This window comes from Puma concolor, chromosome C1, assembly GCF_028749965.1.
Source record: "Puma concolor isolate L17-30 chromosome C1, mPumCon1.1.hap2, whole genome shotgun sequence".
In the NCBI taxonomy this organism is placed as follows: Eukaryota; Metazoa; Chordata; class Mammalia; order Carnivora; family Felidae; genus Puma; species Puma concolor.
Genome location: NC_141674.1, coordinates 197,929,234 through 197,941,946, shown reverse-complemented (window position 1 = coordinate 197,941,946; position 12,713 = coordinate 197,929,234). Strand labels below are relative to the sequence as shown.

The 12,713-nt window shown below is 33.6% G+C and overlaps 1 protein-coding gene across 6 annotated transcripts in view; it reads left to right on the top strand.

The window, feature by feature from the left end:
• Window positions 1-12,713, top strand: part of ERBB4 (erb-b2 receptor tyrosine kinase 4) — a 1,154,402-nt gene that overhangs the window by 894,780 nt on the left and 246,909 nt on the right. For 2 of the 6 annotated variants that reach the window (XM_086719537.1, XM_086719535.1), the window contains exons 16-17: window positions 1,255-1,299; window positions 1,421-1,495. In XM_086719537.1, coding sequence (XP_086575663.1) covers window positions 1,255-1,299; window positions 1,421-1,495 — 120 coding nt within the window. The remainder of the gene's footprint in view (window positions 1-1,254; window positions 1,300-1,420; window positions 1,496-12,713) is intronic. The other 4 variants (XM_086719539.1, XM_086719536.1, XM_086719540.1 and 1 more) reach the window with 2 other exon arrangements.

Genomic DNA, 12,713 nt, shown 5'->3' with positions numbered 1-12,713 from the left:
TTTTCTGGGCTATTCAAAACCAATGCTCAAAATGAAAACAATTTTCCACCTAGTAGAAACGTTATAGCAGATATTCATGAAGCAGGGAAATATTGACTTAATTATTATTATACATAGTTACATTAGTTTACCAATGTTGAGAGTTATCTAAGGATATAGTAGACAGTCTGGCCTTATACATGAGTCCCTTATTACTTCATTATATGGTGATTTTAACTTCAGCTTCCTTTTCAGTTTCAGAAATTAGAGTTTGGAAAAAACATTTGTGATCAGCAGAATTAGACAGTCCTATAAATCATAGCTGTGGAGGGAATCTTGATAATGCACCATAGATATATGTATTTGATGAGAGAAAAGGGAAGGAAATACAATTTGTACATTGGAAGATGGAAGAAGTAATATTTCCATAATACCTCAAAATGAAATTCTAGGGACCGTACATCCGGATTTTGTGTACTTATATAATTCCAGTGAATTCTTTAGTTACCTGCTTCTCAGTTTGTGCATTTCCTTGCAGAGTATTTATTTATTATTGTTTGAGTTAAATATTATGGCACTTTAAAAACCTATTGTTTGTCTGTTATGGCACTGTGCTTTTAAAATAGAGCGTCAAGATAAACTGCAGTCTTGGTAAAACCAGTTAATTTGCTTTTTAAATGAATTCATGTTTAAAGATAAGTATGTTTTAAAAACCGTCACAACCAAGGAATGGAATAATGTGATTATGTAAAGTATCCATAAGAATAGCATTAAAGCATGTTAACTCATTTTCTGCCATAATCCATCTTTAATGAGTATTAAGCATCAGGTTATTATATTATATTGAATAGCTCATGTTTCATTTTTTATTGACTTTAGCTTTTACTTAAACTTAAATGCTTTTAGAAGAAACTGTATACATGAAACCATTTATAACCATTGAAATATCAAGTCATTCAGCAAGACATGAATCATGATGCAAATGAATTGAGTATTGGAAGTGAGTTATATGTGTTTAGAAGTTATCCACAGAAACAGGGTACAGTTTCCTTTACTGTGGACATGTTTCTTTGCATTCCATGCGGGTGGTATTTGCAACCTATTTCTTTGTATCCATCAGGCAATAATCTTCTCACTGGCTTTAAATTCACAGTGTTCCAAAATTGTCTAATAACCGTAATTATGAATTTGACACAATTAGTGTTTATCTGACTGATTTTTTTTAAATGACTAATTTTTCTTTCCTTGTATTTTTTAAATTTGGATCTTCTGCAGGTGCATAGGCTCACGTATTGAAGACTGCATCGGCCTGATGGATAGGTACTTGGTGTGCTTGCTTCCCATGTTCTTCCTCCAAGGCTCCGTGTGTGAGCACTGGTGCATGTGTGCGCATGCCGCTGTGAATGGAGAATGATGTTTTCTGTTCTGTAATTGCCTGCAGGTGTAGCGGCCCCACTAGTCATGACTGCATTTACTATCCTTGGACGGGCCATTCCACTTTACCACAACATGCTAGGTAACATCTACCATGTTTCCATTTTGTCACTCAAATCCTTTTCAAATTATCATGTTTACAAACTACTAACCAGTTGGGTGAAATTGATAATATGTTAAATTAGGGAGTTATGAAATAGGCATATAACACTACTTTTCAAACCACATCCCTTACCTCTTTTTTCTTTACTGATTATGATTTTAGCATCCAAATTAGTAGTGTCATTGGTTTTCACTTTTGTACAATTTAAACAGGATTTCAAATTATTAACCTAGAACTTTAAGAGAATTTTTAAAATTAATTTTGTAGATTATTGCAAAACTAAACATTTTTAAGAGAGGAATTTATAAAAGTTGATCTATTTTCGTAAGATGTTTCTTGTTTAATTTGATTCCTTTTCTGATCTTATATTGTTTTGAGCTGGTTGTTATAGTATTCTGTAGGCTTCTGAATTACCATAGACTAAAAGCACTATAGAAAATATTTTGTGCAGGTAAAAGTACAAGTTGGAATGAAAACAAAACAAAACAAAACAAAATATATCACTCAGATTCATACAAAAACCCATGCATGAAGGTTTATAGTGGCTTTACTCAAAATCACCCAAAACTGGAAACTACTCAAATGTTCTTCATTTGTGATATATCCATACATTGCAGTGCTACTCAGCAATAGAAACGAACAAACTATTGATACATGCAAAACACAGATGGATCTCAAGTGCATTTTGCTAAATGAAAGAAGCTATACTTAAAAAGAATACATACCAGATGATTCAATTTATGTGGTATTAATTCTGGAAGAGGCAAAACTGTAGGGACAGAAAATTGATCAGTGTTGCTTGTGGTAGTGTTGCCAGGTAAGCCTGGCAAGGGACATGAGGGAATTTTGGAGGAGGGTGATGGAACCGTTCTCTCTCTTGACAGTGGTGATGGGTACACGAATGTATGTGCTTGTCAAATATCATGGTTAAGCACATTAAAAATGAATTTTACTGTCTATAAATTAGACTTCAATAAATTAGACTTAAAACATTTCATTTTAGGAACATAGTAATTTACAATGTTACGTAGAAGTACTGTTTGCTTTCTTTATGAAACAAGTTAATTGTATCTTCTGGAAGTGAGAAAGTAGTGCTAAATTACAATAAGCAAGATGACAGTTTGGGATGAAATATTGCCTTTTAATGTACATTTTTAAATTCAAATTTAACATAAAATTTAACAGTATAAAAGTATACAAAACATAGGTGTAAAACTCAGTGAATTTCTTTGAATGAAACGTTTATATAACCATCAGCCAGATCAAGAAACAGAATAGTAGTAGAAACAGAAACACCCTTGTGCTCCACTCCAAGGGAACCATTTTCCTGAGTGCTAACAGGAGTTTGCCTGTTTTTGCACTTTATATAAATTGAATCATATATATGTATTCTTTGTCCCTGGCCTCTTTTGCTCAATATTATATTTATGAGGTCCATCTATGTCATTACATTTAGTCATAATTTTTCATTTGTATGATATTTGCCTTTTAAAAGTTTTTGGAAAATATCAAGTAAGTGTTATCTCTTATTAAAAGGTTATTTAATTCTATTAAAAATAAATTCTTTTTTTTAAAAAGGGTGCAGTAGAAGTAAATGATTTATACAACAGTGGCACTTTGACACTTGGGATCAATTCAGACTAGTTAATACAGTTCTTTAGAGCAAAGTTTAAAGTATGGAAAATATCAGCAAGAGAGAGAGAAAGAGAAAGTGCATGTCTTAAGGCCCAAAGCTCAGTTTTATAAGCCAAGACCCATTTTATATTGTTTCTATATTTATGAAATAATTTTCCTCCTTGAGACTTTGGTTGAGTCACTGCACTATCATTATGAAGAGTGTTTTCACATCGTTTTAATGACTTTCTTATAATTATTCCAGCCAACTAATGAGAGGCAATATAATGTGGTGACTAAGTGTGCTGTCTTTGGAATCAGATTTTCTAGGTTCAGAGAAAGGCTCTATCATTTTTTAGATATGTAACCTTGGGTAAGTTCCTTAATTATCTGAGCCTTACTTTCTTCATGTATAAAATAGGAATGTTAATATAGTTTACAAATTGGTTGTGAGCATTGATGGAGTCCATAGAATATGCCTAGCTCAAATATCACCCAGTAAATGTTGTTATTTATTATTTTGCTATATATCAAATGATTTTAAATGTTGGACATGGGGGAACATAACTCCTAGGGGGAGTAGGAAAATCTCTCAAAGTCACCCAGGAAAGTTTGACTTATACCTCTACTCCTTCTGGTGGGTCACTTGGCGGAAGGGAGGGCATTTATTTCTTCACCTCAGGAATCACTGTTTTAAGAGGTCCACTGGTATCTTTGGCAGTAGGTCACAGGCAGAGGCATATGAAGAGACAGAGAAAGAGTTAAAACCATAGTGGTAGATCCCTAGTGGTTTTCAATTCTGGTAATTAAGGTTGTATAACTCAAAATCATAGTGTATCTTACTATAGATTTAATATTTCCAACATGTTTTGGGAATTTTCAATCCTATTACTTGCCTGGGCTCTCAGGCCATTTCCTGTATTCTCAGACTAATACCTAATTCAGATTAGCTTTGTCATAAGTAGGTAGGTGACCATGTCCAGTAATAGAGTACAATTCAGCACAATTCAGCCCATGATTCCTATGAAAAATCATCTGTAAGCCTTTGTACAAGTAAAGAGCAGAAGTTTTTGAATGTGAAAGCCTGGGTTCAAGTATTTGCTCTGCCATGTTTCTTGTCTGTAAAATGGGATGATAATTTGATAATTTTTAAAATGGAAATTCTTATACCTCATAATATTGGTATGATGATTAAATGGTTAGGAGATATTATCAAGTATATATATTCATTGGTGGTAGTTACATCTCTAGTTGAAATATTGGAAAAAAATCTTTTTTAAAAATCTCATGAGGTTATGTTCTACTAGCATATATATATACTATCAGCAGGGCACAAATATTTATGTATCAGCAGGGCATAAATCCAATAGTTTATTGACTACAAAACTGGTATATCAGAATTTCTAAGCTTTTAAGCATCTAAATTGTGCATCCTACTTCTAAGCATGATGACTTAAAAAAATTGGTAGTAGGGAGCTAAGTATTCCTTTTAGAAACTCTGGATGTATTTAATTAATATTTCTTTCGAACTTAAATTTAAAGCAGTATGACTCTTCAGTTGTGTTGACTTGTCAGAATTAATGGACTTGTCATAGGCTGCTTATAAGCAGTTTGGAATTTACAAGAAAGATTTAGCTTGGACACCTTGAAAAGTGTTTATGACCATGGAACATTTTGACATGGATTGGATGAGAAGTGAAAGTAATAAATCTTACCTTTTTTTCAGGTAAATGCTTTTTTCAGTAAATGTTTACCTCTCTGAAATGTGGTGGGTACACAGTTAATTAAAAGCAGGGGACTAGCTTAGTAATATTTCAGTTTATTTTCCATTTTTAAATTCTGTGAATGTTTTTCTTATGCCTCCGTCTTAATTGATTAAAGTAAATCTTACATAATAGGGAGATTAAAAAAAAAAAAACATGGTAGAAAGTAATTGCTTTCAGTCTTGTAAACTATGTTTTAACTGGGAGATTACCCAAATGCCTAGTTTTCTTTTAGTCACACAAAATTGCACTGAACATGGCAATGTGGCCATTTCGAAATATTTAGGATTCATACTCCCTACTGCCCCATTATGTTGTATTCTGTTTCCTAAACCAGAAGGAAAAAAGATTGAAGATTTAAATGAAAACAGGTGAAATGCTTCCAATCTTGATCGACTTTCATTTTCTAAGCAGTGTTACTCTTTCCCAAGCCTGCAATTTGTGAATTGGTTTTCCACACTCCATTTACCTTACAGGCTGTTGCTGGAATTTCTTCCAGGAAGATAGGATAGGATGGAAAAGATCGTTGCTGGTGTTGTTGATTTTCTTTTACCTGTAATCTCCTAGAATATTCTACTTGTAATGAAAATAATAATTGAATTTCAGGCCTTTTCCATATTTTCCTTATCTGAATTCAATGCCTTACAACTAACGTTTACTTGGATGTTCTTCTTTTTCTTATAAAGAATCTTATGAAAAAATGTGTTCAGCAAGTTTTTTTTTTATTATTCATTTTTATGCTATTTATTTGAGCTTGCACATATGCTGTTTTCATATAGATTGTAATAGAACAAAGCATTTAGTTCTATTCTATTTTAGTTTCTTTGCCAACCATATATCCCAAGCTTTTTATAATCTTAGTCTCTCACTCCATCAGGGCCAACATGTGTTCATCTAAACAAGCAAAGGCTCTATTGGCAAAGCATTTCTTTTTATTAGTTAGAAGCCCAAAATATAAACTAATAATTCTTTTTGAATTTGTGACAGGAATTGTGAGAAGTACTAGATTTCTGTTCAAAATTTTTTATCTGGCTATCTGCTCCAATTCAGTTATTCTAGACACTTCACAATATGAAGTAAGGTAACTGAAATCAGTTTAATTCTCTAAATCTCATCTGGGCAGATATTTGAAACGTTTTATATTCCTGTCACATTTTAATGCCTGTGTCACACTTTTACTTTCTGGTGTGGTGGTTATTACCTAAGAGGTCACATAACAGTTTATTCTTTAGCAGTGTGACCCGTGTGTGATAGATGAGGGAGAAGATGTGATATTCTTGGCACCGCCTTCACAAATGGCACAATCTTTTTTCTTTGTTTGTTTGCCCTCAAGGAACTTGGTTCATAACTTATGTCCGTATCAAATGGTCAAAATAGCCCATAGATGGTTTCCTCAGATGAGTGGCAGTTATGTTATGATCCTTAAGTCCAATAAATAAAAGTACACAGGCTTTTTATTATAAGTCTATCCTCAGTCCACCACATTCTGTATATTAAATTTACTTTTGAATTTAAGAGAGTTCAAAGAGGTGAAGGAGAGTGTGTGAATTTCTTCTTTTCCAGCTGATTTGTGCCCCACAGTTTCCAGTACATATAAAATACCAAAAGTTACCAAAGAATTGCAAGAGCAAAACAGTTCAGTTTTTGTTAATTACTGTTCATGGAGTTTCACATGGTTACTTTAAGTAGAAGTATTTAATGGCATAAGGTTGCATCAGTGGCTTTGTTTCAATATCGAAATGCCCACACATTGTTACCAAAGCTTTTAGGGATCCTAGGAACATTAATATACTCAAGCATGCTAACTGTAAAAATGTGACCAGAAAAAGTCATACTTGTGGTTGAAAGTCAAAAGAGATTTTTTAAGAGCATTGACTTTGGACTGTAATAGAAAATCTAAAAATAGCATTATTGAACTGAGAAGATGCTTATTATGCTAGTTAAGGGTCAGATAAAAAATTCAGTGAGTTGAGTGATCCATTATGAATACTTCTTCAGTCTTTCCTATGAGCATCATTCTCTGGTGTAGAATTTACAGTGTTCTGTAACTATTAATCTCTGATTTGTAAAGATGTCAGGACTGCTTATACTCTATGATCTCAAAGTACCTTAAATGTTGCTGAAATTCATTACTAAAATCCAATGTCTTTTATTAAATATGAAAGCAAACAAGTAAAATATGGTCCTGAAGCCCTGCCCCTGTCTTTAGGCAGATATTTATAGTTTTAAAAGTACTCATATGTACTACTCCAAGATTTGACCCTGGCATTATTTTCTTATAAAATACAATTTAGAGATGTAAGTATATGATCAGTATTACTCAGGATTTTTAATTGGGATTTTATTATCCCAGGAATATTAAATTCTATTTCATAAGATCTCATTTCTAAAAAATAACTTTTCAATGAAGAGCTACCTATAATTTCAACCAAGCAAAAATAAAAAAGCTTTGCAAACATTTATAGGTATTTTATATACTCTTTGACAAAATGCAAAGGAAGTGAAAAAGTAGCATATACCAAAATGAACAATATAATTCCCAATAAAGAGAAATTACCTTATTCTGTCAAAGAACTAAGAAGTAAATATATTGAACAAGTTATATGTATGTATATAGAAAGAAAACATCTGACTTGGTCCCCTGCTAACATCTGACACAAGTTATCAGTAAACTAGGGAGAGTCATAAGGTAATGCCTTTCCATGGAAGTGAGTGCTCAAATACTATTGATAGCATGATTTGGAATTAATATGCTATAATATGATGAGGCTTACCACATATAGCATATTATCTTTGATCTTATACATACCCCTTGTGGTCAGTCCTTAAAAGCAAGCTTAGTTTGTATGTGAAATTATTTCAGTGTTTGACAGAAAAAAATAATTATATAACAGTGAATGTATTCTGGTGACAGAATGAATAAATTACAGGGATTGAAGGTACATCATAGGGATTATATTGATGGTATTGTAATAGTGTATCATGACAGATGGTAGCTCCACTGTGGTAAATATAGCATATTCACCTGAATGCTATGTGGTGAATATAGCATATATGCCTGAAACGAATGTGGCATTGAGTATCAGCTATAATTCAATAAAAAAATAAATAAAAATTAATTAAAATGTTACAGATAAAAAAAGCGAATGTATTAAAATAAACTTCTTCAGTGTGACAATTTTGGTGAATTAGCATCTAAAACTATCATAATTTACCCCCAAACCTATTTGGAAATTCAAAATATTGTATATATGGATTATATATTTGATAACTAAAATGGTAAGGATTGAAAAAAACAATAACAACTCTGTAATTAGGTAAAGTGAAGGAATTGCTCAATTGCTATATAGTTTTCTATTACTGTGAATAATTGCCATGAATTTAGCAGCTCAAAAAACAAGACATAAGCGCAGTTCTGTAGGTAAATATACAGGAATGGCTTGGCTGTGTTCTCTTTTTAGGATCTCACTGGGCTGAAATCAAGATTCTGTCTGGGGTGTGTTTCATCTAGAGGTTGGAGTTCTTTCCCAAGTTCATTCAGGTTGTTTGAGTTGTGGGTCCTGGTAGTAGGACTCCTATTTTATTGTGTTCATTGCCAAGCACATTCTTTGTCATGTGGCCCACTCTATATTCCAAGACAATTGTGCATCCAAACCTATTCATTTTTGAATCTCTTAGTTTTCATTTTTCTGACCTCTATATACAGATTTAAAAGCTCATGTGATTAGATCAGATCCACCTGATTGAATCTTGAAATCAAATGATTTGGGACCTTAATTACATCTGCTGAATCCCCTAGAGTAGCACCTAGATTAGTGTTTGACTGAATAGCTGGGAGAAGGTGTGTTTATATACCATAGGATGGAATCCTTATATAACAGAGACCCATCTTCTAATTCTGCCTACAGCATCTATCATGGTGACTTAAGCATCCGTTAACCTTAAAAAAAACACAAAACAAGAGTTCAGCTACTTCACCATAAAAAATGAGTTTATTTGGAAATACCAGAGAATTGCAACTCAGGGCAAAATATGGCAAATCATTGGCAGATTCAGATGAGAGGAGAGGGGCTTGCTTTTATGGAGGCAAGGAAGAAGTTAGGAGGGGCTGTTTCAAACTGTTCAAGCTGGTGTTGGCTTCTCATTGGCAGAGTGTGACAGCTTCTCATTGGCTGGGTTGTTGCCAGGTGAGGAGAAATTCTTTCCTCCTGCCTGGATATGTAAAGTAAGCTTCCTTCTGTTTGGGGTCTGAGTGGTAGTGCTTGAGAATTCCTCCTTCAGCGCTTTGCAGCTCATTTTTAGTAAGGTTTTTCGTTTATTTATTTTCACACATATTTCCTTTTAAAAAATGTTTATTTTTTGGGGGGCGCCTGGGTGGCGCAGTCGGTTAAGCGTCCGACTTCAGCCAGGTCACGATCTCGCGGTCCGTGGGTTCGAGCCCCGCGTCGGGCTCTGGGCTGATGGCTCAGAGCCTGGAGCCTGTTTCCGATTCTGTGTCTCCCTCTCTCTCTGCCCCTCCCCCGTTCATGCTGTGTCTCTCTCTGTCCCAAAAATAAATAAACGTTGAAAAAAAAAATTAAAAAAAAAAAAGTTTATTTTTTTGGAAAGAGGGAGAGAGAGAGAGAGAGAGAGAGAATGAACGGGACAGGGGCAGAGAGAGAGGGAGACAGAGGATCCAAAGCAGGGGCTGGAACTCATGCACTGGAGATCAGGACATGAGCTGAAGTCAGACTCCTAACTGACTAAGCCACCCAAGAGCCCCACACATATAACATTTACAGTGATCCTTCACATATTTTTGTCTTGACTTGCATGGAAGGAATTTAAATTTCTGTGACTCACACAACTTTGCCATATAAGGATAACTTTAAGTCTGAGAGAAATGTGTTACTATCTTCAAATAATTTATTCCTTGTTTTTTACAAAAAGAGCCAGAAGCAAGCAATTAAGTATTGCTTTGGAACCAAAACCAGGGATTCTTTGTACAGTTATATGCTGTAGGATGAGGTCTCAATGTACATGTTGGCTCTGAGTATTCAGTACTCCATTTGTGACCAGTAACTGACATATATAGTTAGGATCAAACCATCCCAATATTAACACCAAATTTATGGCCTTTCCATTTATTTTCAGACGGTGAGTTTTCCCCAAGAGTTCTCTAGACCTGTTCTGTCCAATATGTTAACTGCTAACCACATCTGGTCATTGAGCACTTTAAATATGGTGAAGACAAACTGAGGTGTGATCTGATTGTAAAAGGTACATTGGATTTTAAAGACATGGAATGAAAAAGGAATGTAAAGTATCTCATTAAAAATTTGTCAATTGATTACATGTTGAAATGTTAATAATTTTGTATATATTGAATGAAAATTCTGTTGTAACTAATTTCATCTCTCACACACCCCTAGAATATTTTAAATAACATATTGACTTGCGTTACATATCTGTCGGGCAGTGCGGCTGTAGAATTGTCACAAATATTTGAATACTGTTACCAACACCTTAAAAAAAAAAAAAAAACCTTTCATTACGTACTAATCTGTGCAATTATATAGATAGTATTTATGATAGGTATTTAAAAGGACGAAATAAGGGGTGCCTGGGTGGCTCAGTCGGTTAAGTGTCCGACTTCAGCTCAGGTCGTGATCTCAGCTGAGCCTGGAGCCTGTTTCAGATTCTGTGTCTCCCTTTCTCTCTGACCCTTCCCCGTTCATGCTCTGACCCTGTCTCAAAAATAAACATTATTTTTTTTTTAAATAAATAAAAGGATGAAACAAAATGTAATATAAACAAATTACAGGGTTTTTTTGTTTTGTTTTGTTTTGTTTTGTTTTTTTTGCCTCCCACTCTGGAGGTAACAGATTTTGATTCTAGAATGTGAAGGGTGTTTATCATCTGTTTAACATCTAGAAGGGTGTTTATCATCTGCAGTAGATTGCATTGGGGATGAGTTAGACAAATCCAAGGAACACATTTGTTTGCCTGAACCGATTGCATATACCTGTATATTTAATTTATATAAGCACACAGATCTTATGAACTTCCACAAGAGCAGACTAAATTATGATAATTTGGGTCTGATTTAGAATTGTCTATGTTTTAAATTAAAAGTCACTCAAGGTTTGGAATTGTGTAGCTTCCCTTAAAATTGCATTTTGTAGCCAGTATTTCTATTAAAATATTGTTTCAATTTTTGTGTCATGAAGGAAAAACACTTAACCAGGAAGAATTTTTAAGGGTAAGTTAAAGTTTCTATTTGTATGTTTGATATATATGTGTGTATATATATATTCAGAAAAGAATCAAAACTATCCCCCCATTTAACTTAGGAACACATTGTATTAGACCCTAAGTATCTTTTCTTTTTTTATATTTCCTATTTAACTAAAGGAATCTAATTAAGTGAGACCCCCTTCTGTGATGTGGTTACATAAAATGATGTGTAGATATTAACTCAAATTGCTCTCTTCATGCTTTTTTTTATTACCTAAACACATTTCCTAACTAATCATTCTTTCATAAACATACAATTATTTTTCCATACTATGTATGTAGGCAGAAGCTAATTAACAGAGAACACTTTGATTTACCAACGAAATTCCTCACAGTGATTTCATTCTCCTTTACCATCCGCCCTCAAACCCAAAGTGATATAATTTCATTATAATTTCACAGTAACTCAGTACTAAAGAATGAATGTTAAGGAAAGGGAAACCCACCTCTAATAAACTCTGAATGCTCGTAGCCATTGCAGTTTTTAGGGCATTCTGTTCGATTGCCCAGAGTAAAGCATTCCATATGCTTGAGTCATTTATGGAATAATTATAGTTACTTTTAGTAGAGTAAAAATAGAACAGCAATAGCAAAAACCTCTCACCATAAAAAGTTTACTTGTTGAAATGAAAAAGATTTTTTTTCAATGAGCAAAGCAAATTCCTTTTCCAAAGTGTCTTCATTCTTGAACCTCTGGATCCCACTTCCCAAAGTTCAAGTCCCAAGTTCAAATCCAAGAGTGGCTAGCACCATTGTTCTATGTACCAAGAATGAAAGGACCAATGGGAAAACCAAACCACCAAATCAACCAAAACCAGATCTTGCTTTTTTCCCAGAATAGTGTTGCTTTTTATAAAATCATCTCATATTTAGAGCTTATTTATGCCATTCTTTAAAAGAAAAATCCTAATATATACCAGGTGTGCTACATTATCACACCTAATTTTCATGATAAGCATATAAAAATAGTTATTACCATTATAGGTTTACAAATGAGGAAACAGGTTCAGACTAATTAGGCAACTTACCAAAGATCACTTAGCTAGTAAATGGCAGAGCAAAGATTTTAGCTTTAGTGTGTCTGATTGATTCTAAGGACCACATTTCTTTCTTTCTATTAGGCTGGTTCCCAAATGGAAAAACATTTAAGAGCTATTCTTATGATGAGGATGATTGAATATTTTATAACCTACTTAAACAATTTTATCCATTGTCTTTTCTTTTAGTCCTTTTACCTATCAAGCCTTCCTGCAATGTATAGGATTTTATATTGCTTGCCCTCAAACACGTATATTTTAGATTAATACATCTGTATTGCTTGGTTAAGATAGAACAATGCTTCCCATGATCTAAGCACATACGCCTGTGTAATGGTAACATAATGTAAATATATTTTTTTATATTATTAATGTAGCAGTGACTAATCTAAGACATTTACAAATAAATGTAAGCTCAATTAAAAAATATTTTCTAATGCGGAAGTTATTTATAAATTCTGGAGAGATTTGTTAAAACCATAATGGTCCCCTATGAAAACCACTTCC